Source organism: Topomyia yanbarensis, chromosome 1, assembly GCF_030247195.1.
Source record: "Topomyia yanbarensis strain Yona2022 chromosome 1, ASM3024719v1, whole genome shotgun sequence".
NCBI classification, from domain to species: Eukaryota; Metazoa; Arthropoda; class Insecta; order Diptera; family Culicidae; genus Topomyia; species Topomyia yanbarensis.
Genome location: NC_080670.1, coordinates 173,188,653 through 173,202,519, shown reverse-complemented (window position 1 = coordinate 173,202,519; position 13,867 = coordinate 173,188,653). Strand labels below are relative to the sequence as shown.

The 13,867-nt window shown below is 41.8% G+C and overlaps 1 protein-coding gene across 1 annotated transcript; it reads left to right on the top strand.

Annotated features, from left to right (window-relative positions):
• The first annotated feature begins 7,666 nt into the window (after window positions 1-7,666).
• On the top strand, window positions 7,667-10,245 carry LOC131676411 (uncharacterized). The gene is made up of 3 exons (XM_058955479.1): window positions 7,667-7,803; window positions 8,034-9,029; window positions 9,086-10,245. The coding sequence occupies exons 2-3, from the start codon at window positions 8,467-8,469 to the stop codon at window positions 10,155-10,157; spliced, it is 1,635 nt and encodes a 544-aa protein (XP_058811462.1). The 5' UTR covers window positions 7,667-7,803; window positions 8,034-8,466; the 3' UTR covers window positions 10,158-10,245.
• Window positions 10,246-13,867: the final 3,622 nt, after the last annotated feature.

Genomic DNA, 13,867 nt, shown 5'->3' with positions numbered 1-13,867 from the left:
GTATTCAAAGCTATCACCTATGCAATTTATACACCAATCGATTGTAATTGATTTTGACTACAATTTCTGAAAGAACATATTTTTATATTTTCTAAAAAAAATAGCCAAAACTACGTATAAGCACAGAAATTTCATTTAGTGGGTAAATAACGTCGAATTTTAAGGGATGATTTATACTTTTTTATACACCAATCGATTGTAATTAATGGTGGCTACAATTTCTGAAAGAACACATTTTTATATTTTCTCAAAAAATAGACAAAATACGTAGAAGCACGGATATTTGATTTAGTTGGCAAGTAAGGTCAAATTCAAAGTGATGACTACACTTTTATATATACCAATCGATTGTAATTGATTTCGGCTACAATTGTTACAAGATAAACTTTTTAAATTTTCTTAAAAAAAACGACAAAAATACGTAGAAGTACAGATATTTCGTTTGATTGACAAATAACTGCAAATTAAAAGGGATGACCTACACTATTTATACACCAATCTATTGTAATTGATGGCGGTTACAATTTCTGATAGAACAATTGTTTATATTTTCTTAAAAAATAGCCAAAAATACGTAGAAGTACGGAAATTTGTAGTTATGTGCCAATCAGACGAAATTTCTGTACTTCTACGTATTTTTGTCGTTTTTTTTGGGAAAATATGAAAAGTTTCTCTTGCAACAATTGTAGCCGAAAGCAATTACAATCGATTGGTATATACATAAAAGTGTAGGCCATCACTTTGAATTTGACCTTATTTGCCAACTACATCAAATTTCCGTACTTCTACGGATTTTGTCTATTTTTTGAGAAAATATAAAAATGTGTTCTTTCAAAAATTGTAGCCGCCATTAATTACAATCGATTGGTGTATAAAAAAGTATAAATCATCCCTTAGAATTCGTCGTTATTTGCCCACTATTTGAAATTTCTGTACTTGTACGTATTTTTGGCTATTTTTTGAGATAATATAAAAATTTGTTCTTTAAGAAATTGTAGCCAAAATCAATTACAATCGATTGGTGTATAAATGGAATAGGTGATAGCTTTGAATACTTGAAGCTATTTGTCAACTAAATGAAATTACTGTAGTTCTACGTACTTTTGTCTATTTTTTGAGAAAATATAAAAATTGTTCTTCCAGAAATTGTAACCAAAATCAATTATAATCGATTGGTATATAAAAAGGTATAGGCCATCGCTTTGAATTCAACATTTTTTGCCAACTAAATGAAATTTCTGTACTTCTACGTACTTTTGGCTATTTTTTGAGAAAATATAAAAATGTGTTTTTTCAGAAATTGTAGCCGCCATCAATTACAATCGACTGGTGTATTAAAATGTATAGGTCATCGCTTCAAATTTAAAGTTATATGACGAATATTTTAAAATTCTGAACTTCTTCGTATTTACTGAATCGTCCTAACACACTCTATTATTTAGTAACTTACATACAATAATGTGTTTCTCCACGTGCAAACATTTTGATATAATAATATCCATGTATAATATGTAGAACTATTGAGTAAACAGGTAATTTTCAAACCGTAAAACTAACAAGTCGCAAAGAATTTCAATCAACCGTATGCTACGTACATTGTAAAAATCCTATCTCCTAAAAACTCGAAAAAGTATAGTAATTTTTGAAAATCTACTATTTATTGCATATATTACAAGTCTAGAAGCTCTAAGGATTGCATTGGTGTAAGGAAAATTGAAATTGGTTGACAAACGGTCGTGATACGATTGTTTGAACAGAAAAAGTCATTTCGTCTGTACTGACTCTCAATTACTGTTTTTACAATTACTTCAGATATACAAATTTGATTTCCATCATTCTTTGTTCACTGTTTTTATAAAAGATTTACCTATCCAATGGTGAAGAAAGAATTAAAATTGGTGAGCAAACAGCTAAGATATGGCAAGTCAAAAAAGCGTTCCCATTTTTTTCTCACTGACTTTGTTATACTCTTTTTACTGTAACTTACGGTAGACAACTCTATTCTTCTATTTTTTTAATTCGACGTGTTCACAAAAGACATACCTTTATAGTGGTGAAGACAGATTTAAAATCGATTATGTAACAGCTGAGATATGACCGGTCAAAGTAAGCGTACCCATTTTTTTCACCCCCTTGGTATTCCGAGTGTTAATAGGCCATCTTGAAGTGCTTGTGTACTCACACACGCCAGGCACAACCGTTAAGTGTCAAGCTGTAAATCACCAAACGGAAGCTCGTGGGCCCTATTTGTTCGCGAAGAAGCCTCCGCCGTTACCATCGAGATGAAAAATAAGCACCCGTTCGTGGTGACGGTGGTGGTGGTGGTGGCGTATCCCCCCCCCCAGGGCTGAAGCCGAATTGAGTCGCCGTCGCCTAGGGCGACGACATTTCGCTGCAGTGATAAATTTTCAGTGCTTTAGAGGAAATTACTCGTTATTTCGATTGAAAAGCTGTCTGCCTAGCAAAAATGGGGCTCATTTTGGAAACGGATCGCCTCGGAAAACAAGCAAACGGGCGCCCGTTATTCAATGGGTTCGGTTGGATTGGGTTATCTGCTAAAAGGAATTGAATGTTCTCTATAGCCTACGATAATTTATTGGATTTGATGAATATCTGGCTACAAAAATAAGAGCTGAGGGGCATCGGAACTGGGTCGACATTTAGCGTCTTGGATGGGTGATAAATTTGAATCGGAAATAGTTTGCGAATTTGGTAGAAGTTTTTCCTAAATTGGAATAATTACAGCTAGCTTTACTAAAAGCTTGGAGAAAATATGAAATCCATGGGTTCGGAATTAATCCTATTTCAGAATGAATCTATCCGCATTAGAGTAAAAATCTGCGATATTGCGTGGAGACTGAAACCGAAACGTTGCAATTGAATCGAAAACAATGTACAGTGGGAACAGCAATGACTAAAATACGAACATGTGAAGTTTGCGCGACATGTTTTTAGGGTTTTCTCCTTTTTTCGCTGTCTCAGAGACAGTATCTTAAGTTTCAAAACAAATTTGAAGCAACGCAGCCGCCGATCACGGCACGCAAGATTTGTTTACGGTTGCAAACCAGCACAACCTCCATTTTGATGTGAACGAACTTGATATCAGTCAGTTTTATAATATCTATTTTATCTGTCGACATCATCTCAATGAAGAACGTTGTTATCTGAAAAAATGACGATCTCAAGTCCCCTGAGCATTTGCAGTGTTTACACTCTATTGGTAATCATATTTCACAGCGTTGGACCGAGTATGGAGCCCTAAGGTACTCCCGGCGTGACATTATTCGACCTCTGCCCCAAGACCCCATCTAGTAGACCAACACTCGGCTCTGGAAGTAACTTTGCAAAGGTAGTCTTGAATCCGGATTCTGGTAGTAACACAACTGCCTCCGCGATAGCCCATTCTCACTTTCAGCGTAGTCAGCAGACATATAAGATGCTGGATCTCCTGGTGGATTCCCTGGTTTTGCCAGCAGCACCAGCTACTGAATCGTCCATCTATGCTGGAAGTAGCCTTCATGCATGTATTTCTGTAGCACTATTGGGGCACTATTGGTTTGTTGGGGGTAATCTTTAAAAGGAGCCACTACCGACGGCCATGGTACCGTCGGAATCTTACTGCAGTTCTTTCTCCAGCAAGCCTACCGACTAAACCTAAACCTCTCTTATCTTCGAATACTCTTCCTCCCGACATCACTGATCCAGAGATACCGAAAACCTAATCTTCACAGCCACCCTCGTAGGATTTTTAATCGACCTGAGACTACCTATTGATGCTGCCAACTTAATGCTCGTATCTCCGCTGCGCTGGAGCTCCGACAGAATTAGTGGTGCTGTTATTAGCTCCCAGCTGTCCTTGAGGTCATTGGCCCCTTTGCATACACAGAGCTCTTGGGCTCCTCAGTGTACGCTGAATCAGCAGTCGGAGCGCGCCGAGACGTGAACCGATCGGGAGATGCCGAGTCTTAAATTACATCCCTTCACAGCCGACGTGAAACTAGTGCTTGTTGTAACTAATTTAGTGCTCGTTTGTCCGTTGCGCTTGTGCTCCGACAGATTTAGTGTTACTATCGTTAGCTCCCAGCTATCCTTGAACCCGTAGACCACTCTGCATACGAGGAGTCCTTTGGCTCTACTGCATACGCTGAGTCAGCATGCTGTCCAACCCTCGCTGCGTATCCGGTCGACCCAGAACCATCGCCAAAGTCGGAACCTGTCGAGACGTGAACAGTTCCGGAGATGGCGAAAAATTTGACTTGTTTGTGTTGCTAACTTAATGTTCGTTTCTCCGTTGCGCTGGAGCTCCGACAGAATTCGTGTTACTGATATTAGCTACTAGCTGTCCTTGAGCCCGTTGGTGTTGCCAGCTTGCTGTTCTATTCGCCATCTTTGCTAAAGTTCCTACTGTATTAGTGTTACTACTCTGTTGACGGCATTCCATGTGCCCTCGCCTCGACACATCTCTGACACAATATTCTCTGCCCTATGGCGCTGCTACGAATCTAGGACAGATGGGTACCACGTGCTCCGGTGTTTTCTCGACGTACAAAAGGGTGACACACCGTGTCCGAAGAGATGTAGGCACTGTTTGAAACAACTATGATCAGACGGGATCTGAGTCAGATAGAAGATTACTTCACCATGCCCCCTATTTATCCAGATCGAGAGTCCGAGGTATGAATCTGTGAGTTCACCTTCCTTTTTTCCGACGAGTCCCAATCCATTCCAGCCGTCGAGGCAGATTGTAATGTTTTCCGTATTCCCCTGGTCCCCTTCCGCTTATAGCAGTCGTAATCTTCCGCGAGGATGATGTCTGCGATAACGCAGACTGCCTCTGATGCGATGGTTCTGTACGTGCTCGCGACCCGCATGACTATGAACGTACTACTCAGCTTTATTCGATTGCGCTGTGTCTCCTGTGCTGGCACCCAGATCGGGGCTCCGTCGTCGGTGATACGCTAGCCAAAAGACGCCTCTTGCTACTGCTTGACACGAAGTTGTTTCAGCATAATCCAGGCTAAAGCGTTTTTAGTTTTGGCAGCCTTCTCGCAGCCATGGCCGACATGGGTGTCTGTTGAAGTTCAGTCGGTCATCGATCATTACGCCCAGTGGTTTCAGCGCCCGCTTCGAGACTATGACATACACCCCGACAGTGATTTCTGCTTGCTGCAGCACTTACATATCAGTATCGTAATCGAATTCACGAAGATCACCCGAATAATACTAGGCAGGTTGATGAATATCTAACATACAAACGCTTGAGATTTTCGCGATAATACCGAACCCAGTGGCAAACACGATCACCTACGCATACCTACTACCGCCATCTCGCATACATAAAAGCACCCCGGTTATTAAGTCAACGTGCTAGCGCATACGGTGAAGTATTGCAGTTGTTGATCCAGTAAGTTTGGTTCATGATTCCGGCCATTGAACACTATTAGCTTTAGTTGTCTATCTATCTATCTATATATATATATATATATATAAAAGTCAATGTTTGTATGTATATGATTTATGGACTGCTAAACGGCTTAATCAATTGCCGTAAAAATTTGTACATAGTAGGCATTTGTTATGGAGCGTGTTTGTGTGCTATTGGTTGGGGATCGTCTGCTCGCCAGGTGGCGCTTCAGAACAAATTGCGTTTTCTTCCTATTTCGTTGAAAATCGCAGCAACGCGCGATGGGTATTAGCTAGTGGGTTATGAAGGTAAATTCATTGCATTTTTGTATTTTGTTTATTTGGGTTTTAACCATTAGGTCATTCGCCCGTAATAAATTTATTGTTTTCTGGTCAACCAATGAATTTGAATTACGTTTCCGGCAATTGTTATACTAACATTAAAATTATTTTTTCGTACTGAGTTTTGGAAGCTATACCCAGGACTTCCGGAATAAATAGAAGTGGCTAAAGTAGTCAGAGTCGGTTTTTTATGGTCATGCAATGATTTAAACTTACGATGCCCCAAATGTTTATACCCTAAGCTTTTAGTGTAGGGTTTAGTTCGTGTGAGATATGGTAGCTTCCCCGAAATTTCTGGAATCATTAGAAGTTTCCAACGTAGTTCGGTTCCGGAAATTTTTATACTAGAATTAAGAGTTATTTCGTACTGGTCAAACTGTACGAATATCGGTTCAAAGTCCTGAGTGGATTGCTGTTAACATACTACAACCAATTGAGCCGGAATCAAGGTTCCGGAAAGACTTTTGGATCGAAGTTTCCTCGAGGCTTCCGAAGCCGCTAAAGGCAAACAATGTAATCACAGAGAACAGACGTCCATCTTCAGCATTCAACTTGTGTAAAATCTCTAACGGTTTCGAAGGTAGTTTGGATATCTAAACCAGGTGCGCTACTGTCGTCATGTTTTTTGTGGCTGAATGCGACAGAATTGACAGCGGTTATTCCTATACCCAGTCAAACTAGTCCGGAACCGATTCGGACTTCCAGCATAAATTCCAGCTCAAATGCGTCAACCGATAGAGTCGGTATCGGTTGTTTTCTTTGAGCTAGATTCCATGCTGAATCCATCCAGGATTTCGAACCGGTTCCGAAATCGATTTGACGGATAGTTGGTATAGGTTGGTGTGGCGGCGCTAGTGTTTTTCATATATTAATTCAAATGTTTACACACGTTTTTTAAATATTTTTGTTCGATCATGGATGTCTGTTCTCTGTGATGTAATGTCACACAGTTATTTTGACGTACGATTCAAACAATTGTAAGGAAATCCGACCATTTCCCAAAGTCTTCTGTAATCAGTAGAAGCAGCTAATTGAGATAGAATGGCCATCCGAGGATTTAATCATCCGATTCAATGATGTTCTAATTGGTCGGACTGAACCTCCCTCGCGTCTTCTGGAACCGATATGAATGGACATTTGATCAGAAATGATTGTTAAGTACAGCAAACGATTCTCGCTGAGTGTTAGTCCTGAGAGATTCTTGTGGTTTAATAAATGCCCAATAATTGTACTATGGCCACCAATTACATGCATATTTTAATTCAAATAAAATTGCATCTATTAAAAATGCATTAAATTAAAATGACAGCAAATATGTAATCAAAGAAAAGCTGCTATGTCACTTTTCTATCCGAAGAAGCGACACCTGACAGTAAATGCGTAGAAACAGGTCTGTCAAATTTTCGAAAGTAAATGTCAACATTCCGCGCGGAGAAAGGAGCAACATTTTACGAGCTTATTTTGAAGAGACGCACACTAAGCTTTAGTGCCAATTAGGCAATCCATTAGTAACCCAATCGACATGTGTTGTGTGAAGTTTACAGAAACAATTGGTATTTTTGATTTTAATGTGTCTAAAAAGAGTTTTAAGTTAGGTACAATCAATGTATAGCACTAAGGTTTTATTTTTTAACGTCAGAACGGTAGTCAGCCGAAGATATGTATAATAAATTAAATTGGACGTTTGTTTGACAATTCAGCGGTGGGTACTGTCAACAAGTCTACTGCTGCGAGCAGAAAAACTCGTCCGACAAACATCTTTCGTTAGTCTGATTCGTTTGATGTTGGATTGAATCAACGGTATTGTCAGACGTCGCACCCCTCGGAGTAACGTCAGAAGAGGTAAACAAGAAATAATCAGTTGATCAGAAACGTCTCATGGATTGCCTAATAGGTTTGTTCCAGTACACGGAAGTCACTCCGGAGTAAACAGAAGCAAAAACTATTTGCGCCTTTTTACTCCGGTTTGTCACCGGAAGAAGAAAAAAGAGAAGAAGAGAATGTAGGATAAATTTTCTCCGGAGTACTTCCAGTTTCTCCTGGTACTGGAACAAACCTGTATTGAGCAGCCAAACAATTTTTTTAATCAATTGAAATGAAAATGAAAATGGACTAATCCATGTCCAGTTGTGTTAGTGCGAAATGAAGTGCGATTGAGGTTAAGTCAGATGAAATTTTTCATAAAAGAAGTAAAGTGAAAAATCTCACCCATACACGCGTCCATATTCATTATAAATAAAAATATTTTTGTGAATCCGAACCTTTTCAATCCATTAAAATGGCTACAGTATGTATACAATTTCGTAGAAAATCAATTGAAAATCATTCTGAAGTGTTAAGGTGTTAAGTTTTTTTGTTATGTTATACTTTGTCATAATACAATTTTGTTGAGAAATAACGTTCCACCCGAACCGGAGAATGCCCGTTTCGGCACCCAGCTGCTATTATATGCAATCACTCATTATCAGTTAGTGCCCTCATTGTCTTAGACGGAGGCGGTACAGCAATGATAAGCTTGCAGTAAATATGGTTCATATACAAACAGGCGACTGATATACTTACAACCAGTTTGCCCACTCACAGCAAAAGATAGTTGCCTCTTATATGCACCCAATGGCACAGCCTCAGAGAATCTGCCTTACAGATGAACCAGCCGTCTACGATTGAAACTTGCTCAGTCGCATCCGAGCACTTATTCCACCGAGTTCACAGCCAGCTACCATGCGGTTACTTCGAGAAGTTTCCACAAGTTACGATCCGAGAAGCAGAACGTGGAGTGGTCCTCGCACGCCACCGGTTTTCAATCCAGTCCAAAGTCTTGGTGAATTGATCCTCCGAGTGTTGAATCTAAATTCGGAGAAAGTGGTTCAGATTGGCGCGGACAGTGGCACCCAGGTGACAGGTGCCGAGTTGTGTCTCAGAACTATCCGAATTGCGCAAAACTTGCTTCGGGCGGGCTTCGTCGGCGGTGTTGATAAAGATGTCATATTTTCGATGGCCGTACGTAACGGAGAGCATACGGCGCCAGTGTTGTTTGCCTGTTTTGCATTGGGCATTCCGGTGAACACGTTGGATCCGACGTTTCAGAAAGATGACTTCGCACATATGCTTGGCGCAGTCCGTCCTAAATTGGTGTTTTGTGATGGCGAAACTTTGGAGGAAATGGTAGCTGCATGCAAAATGTCCAACATCTCACCTAGAATTATAGTGATGGGAAACAAGGTTGAAGGTTTCGATCACGTAGAAGATTTGCTAGTAGCAACCGGTGACGAGAATTCGTTCTTGTAAGTTACATTTGAATAAATGTCAATTCACTTTATCAGTATAACAAATATTTCAGCCCTGCACACTTCGAGAACCCCTCGAATCAAATAGCAGTTCTCGTGTGCTCCTCCGGCACTACCGGTCGTTCCAAAGCTGTCAGTCTATCCCACTCGATCTGTATCGCCCATGTAGTCAATTTTTTCGACTGTAAACCTGACGACCGAGTATTTGCCTTCAGTTCCCTCTACTGGCTGTCGGGGTTGGTTATGCTTCTGGCAGGAACCGTTAGGGGAGCAACTCGAATCATAACTCGTCGGCCATTTTCTGCGACCCTCGCGATGGAGATTGTTGAACGCTTCCATGTTACAGCCGCATTCTTTCCACCCTCGCAGGTGAGTGCAATTGTAACTGACTCAACATCGAACGAGAAAAAATTTCGTGTGGTTCGGTTAGCGTTCAGCGGAGGTGGACCGGTTTCAGGATTACTGAAGCGACGGTTCGACCAACTGATCCCAGGAAGATCGCTGGAAGTGGCGTACGGATTATCGGAGATAGCTTATGCTGTCACTTTTACCGCTGGTGACAGCTATCGAGATGGAACGGTAGGATTTTTGAAGCCTGGTGTAGAAATCAAGATAATTGATGACAATGGTGAACCACTGGAGATTGACCAGGAAGGAGAGATTGTTGTGAGAGCGAAGAACGTTTTTCTGGGATATTACGGCAATGAAGAAGCAACAGCAGAAATGCTTGATCACGAAGGTTGGTTGCATACCGGCGATCTAGGTCGGTTCGACCAGGACGGACTGCTGTATGTTGTAGATCGAAAGAAGGATATTATAAAGTTTGGAAACTATCAGATTTCCCCGAGTGAAATCGAAAGCGTTGTACAGAGTGTTACAGGTGTGACAGCAGTCTGCGTCGTTGGAATACCGGCCGAGGGGAACGATTTGCCTGCTGCGTTGATTGTAAGGGCGGATAGCAAGTGCACATCGGATGTGGTATTGAGAGAGGTGGAAGAAAAGCTTCCGAACTACAAACATTTAAGGGGAGGGGTGTACTTTACGAAGGAACTGCCCATGACGCCTTCTGGGAAGGTTTTGCGACGAGAGGCAAAGGCTGTGGTACTACGCCTAAGGAACGAATAGAGTTAAATGTATTATTTAAATAATGGTCAAAAATTATCAATGATTGTCGTGATGTAAAACGAAATAAAAATAACGATTTGGAGTTTAATGTTGAGTAAATAGTAAGGTTGGGGTAAAAGTAAATCTGGACGCAAAACATTTATAATCGTACTTACATACGATCCAGTCCACTGTGTTGGTTGTCAGAGCGTCTGGGAACTGGAAGTATAACTCTACCCAGAATCGCAGGACAACCTCAGCATCTGCCCTTGTAGCATCGATTTTTCTGCAAACACTGCCAGAGCGAGAAAGGTGAGAAGCTGTGTGTCTTTGTTTTGATCAGTTCTTTCTTGCGCTCCTTCGATCTTGCACCTACGTAAATTTCGTACCCAAAAACATATCTGTCACCATTTTGTAGGGTATAAGTGGCGCCATCTATTAGTGAGCGCTTCAACTAGTAACCATTTCACTACCGCATATCATAAAAATTCATGGATTCTGTGAGAGTTGCACTGATAATTTTTTCGAAAATCATAATACTGTAAAATGTAGCGGCTTTTGCTCTTCACCATTTTGCGCGAAATTATTTGCGCAAATAATATCATGGATAAAGTACGTTTTCGTAACGTATTGGTGTCCGTTGAGTCCGCAAACCAAACGCTGATCGAGGGTCTTAAAAATACAATTCGCAACGATGGAATTAAAGGTGGAAATTCGGATCAACTTCAAAACGATGATCGACGGTGTATCAAAAACGCCGGCTCCTGGACCACGACAATTTTTCTTTAATTCTGCTAAAAGAAAGAGAACGGTGCGACAACCTCCAATCCTTCTAAGCTGCTACGAGGTCCTGATGCCGCCGGTTCTTTGAACTCATCCATCGCTATGAATCGCGAAGATAAAATGTTTTAGTTGTATCTGTCAGGAATTTCGCCCGATGTTTTTGATGAAAGTGTCACCAAGCTAGCGGCGGACAAACTCGGAAATTCGGACATCACTGTCGTTCAGGTGATCCCTCGTGGAAGATATCCTGGAACTCTGAATTTCATCTTTTTCAATGCCCACGGATCTCACAGATAAGGCTATGACGACGACCTGACCTGACACGTGAAGGCATATTAAAAGCTGAACTCTCGTCTCATCAACCAGTCATCTACGCCGAGGTGGTGGCGTTCTAATAGCGGTAACGAACAACATCGCAGGTTCGCAGCTAAACTTGCAGGAATTGAACGCTTGAAGCAAATCGCCGAGCGTATCACTCCCCCGATTCAATCTGTGTTTATTAGTTGTGTTTATCTAAGGCCAAATAGTGGTCCGGATTTGCACCGCGCGCACGCTAATGCCGTTCAAACTATTGTGGCAGCACCGGCACTGTTCTCGTTTTTGGGGATTACAATCTTCCACGCCTTCAGTGGTCGCTCGATAACGATCTAAAATGACTCATCGGAACAAGAAATAGCCGTAACGGAATCTATGGTTGCAGGCGGTCTGTACCATATCTGCTAACTGATGGATCCTCGATCTTGCATTCGTAAACAACAAGGATATCGCAGAGCTGCTTGAACCTCCGACTGCTATTCTCAAAGTCGATCCTCACCACAAACCGTTTGTCCTGCGGATTTACGTACCAACACTGGAGATGATCCATTTCACTCGATTGACGACCTTGATGTTGACTTCAACCGTTGCAACTTTGATGAAATCTCCGCACTGATTTCCACTGTCGGCTGGACCGACTTAATGTGTTGTAATGAGCTTGACGAGGCTGTCGCGTTGTTCTACAGCAAAGTATATGATAAACGCCGCCAAAAGGTTCCACTGAAACGAGTCAACAGGAGGACGGATTACAAATATCCATGGTGGAACACTGAGATTGACCATTAGGGTATTTTCGCCAAAAATCAAAATACAAAATTACTCTTCGACGGACAGAACTGCTATACGAAACAGCCGGGAATTCCGCCTTTCGTAAGTATTTGAATCACGTGCAAAATAGCCTTCGTGGTCACTCTGGGTCAAGCAACAGATGGGACTCAATCTATAGAAAAGCTTATCCAAAGAATCAAACATGGTCAGCTGGTGGAAGCAAATGATCGCTTTGGACTAGAACAGAACGAGTTTTCACTACAAAAACGGGGCTTACTTCGAGGAATTCGAGTATACGTTCCATTCTACTCATATTGGTGCAATCCGCCCGAAGTCGCTGGCAAGAGGATGTTGCTGGTGGCCATGATTGAATCGGGCTATAGAGGAAATAGTAGCGAACTGCACCGATTACCAGTTGGTACGTGCAGAGCCTGCGAAAATGAACCTTCATTGCTGGGAACCACCGAGTAAACCGTTTCAAAGAGTCCAGATCGACTTTGCGTGTCCATTCATGGACACTTATGTCTTCGTCTACGTGGACGCGTTCAGCCAAAGGCCGGAGGTCCAGATATGGCGTTCAATTTACTTCGAACAATTTTCAACAATTTCTGAAGATGAATGGCGTAGTGCACAAAATGGGTGCGCCGCATCATCCGGCAAAGAATGGTCAAGCTGAGCGATACGTTCAGAGCATCAAGCAGAAGTTGAAGGCATTGAAGTGCTCCAAGTCTCAGCTAAACCTGGAGCTATGCAACATCTTACTCACTTATCGCAAAATGATTCATCCATCAACGGGAACATGCTTGTGTTCGGCCGACAGATCCGTTCGAGACTCGATCTTTTGCCACGGATGAATGAAACTTCAACCAAGGCTGATATTGTTGTACGTCAGTTGCCGGACGGTGACCGAGTTCGCGTACGAGTTTCTTTATCTTAAAATAAGTGGCAGTTTGGCAAGATCGCCGACAAAATGGAAATACTGTTCGATTGGATGATGGGTGAATCTGGGAACGTCACATTGACCACATAGTTGGTGTGGGCGCTAATCTACAGGAGGTGTCGGTGGACGCTTCTAGGGAGGAGTTCATTGAATACCACGAGCCAACTGCTTTTGCTGCGGTCGCTTCTGCGTATACGGACTCGGTGAATGAGGCTACTTGTTTCCTGCGGTAATACAACGACTTCGACACCGATCCCTGCTGCGGAGCATTATTCAGCTGGCTGGGTTTTCAGTAAACTATGTATGTCTTCGTTGGTTACATCATGATGCAAGCATACGTACCCTCTCTCTTCAGTATGGCTCGCTTGATTCGGACCATACACTGTCCTTTCGAGGTTGCAACGGACGACAATTGGGTCAGGGACGGTACCTATCTTCACTTCCATCGGCGCGAAAAAATGAACATTGTTGAGATCGATCAGAAGCTCTGGCTGTCCTTCATAAGATGCGATCCGCAGATCGCTCATAGACAATACCCAACCAATCAGCCAACTTACCCTCGATCAATGTGACGGAAGCACCTTCGTCCAAAGATGCCAAAATCCTCAACATCCGATCCCTACCATGTAGTTGTATGGGAATTATTCGAAACAGCAGTGGGTTGCACGAGTGAATGTGTGCACTAATACCCACCTTACTGACCGGGTGAATGAAAAGATTGTGTACCTTTTTACAGAAGCCGAAGTTGCAACGGAATTTGAACCGGCATTGTCCTCCGTGTTCTACTAGGCATATATAAGAACACTTGTATTTTTTGGTTCAGTGTATTCCTACTGATTAGTTGATTACATAAATCGCTCCAACTATTTTTACTTTTTGACGAGATTTGTGAAGCTTTTTTCGTTGTTTGTCGCGTTAATCGACT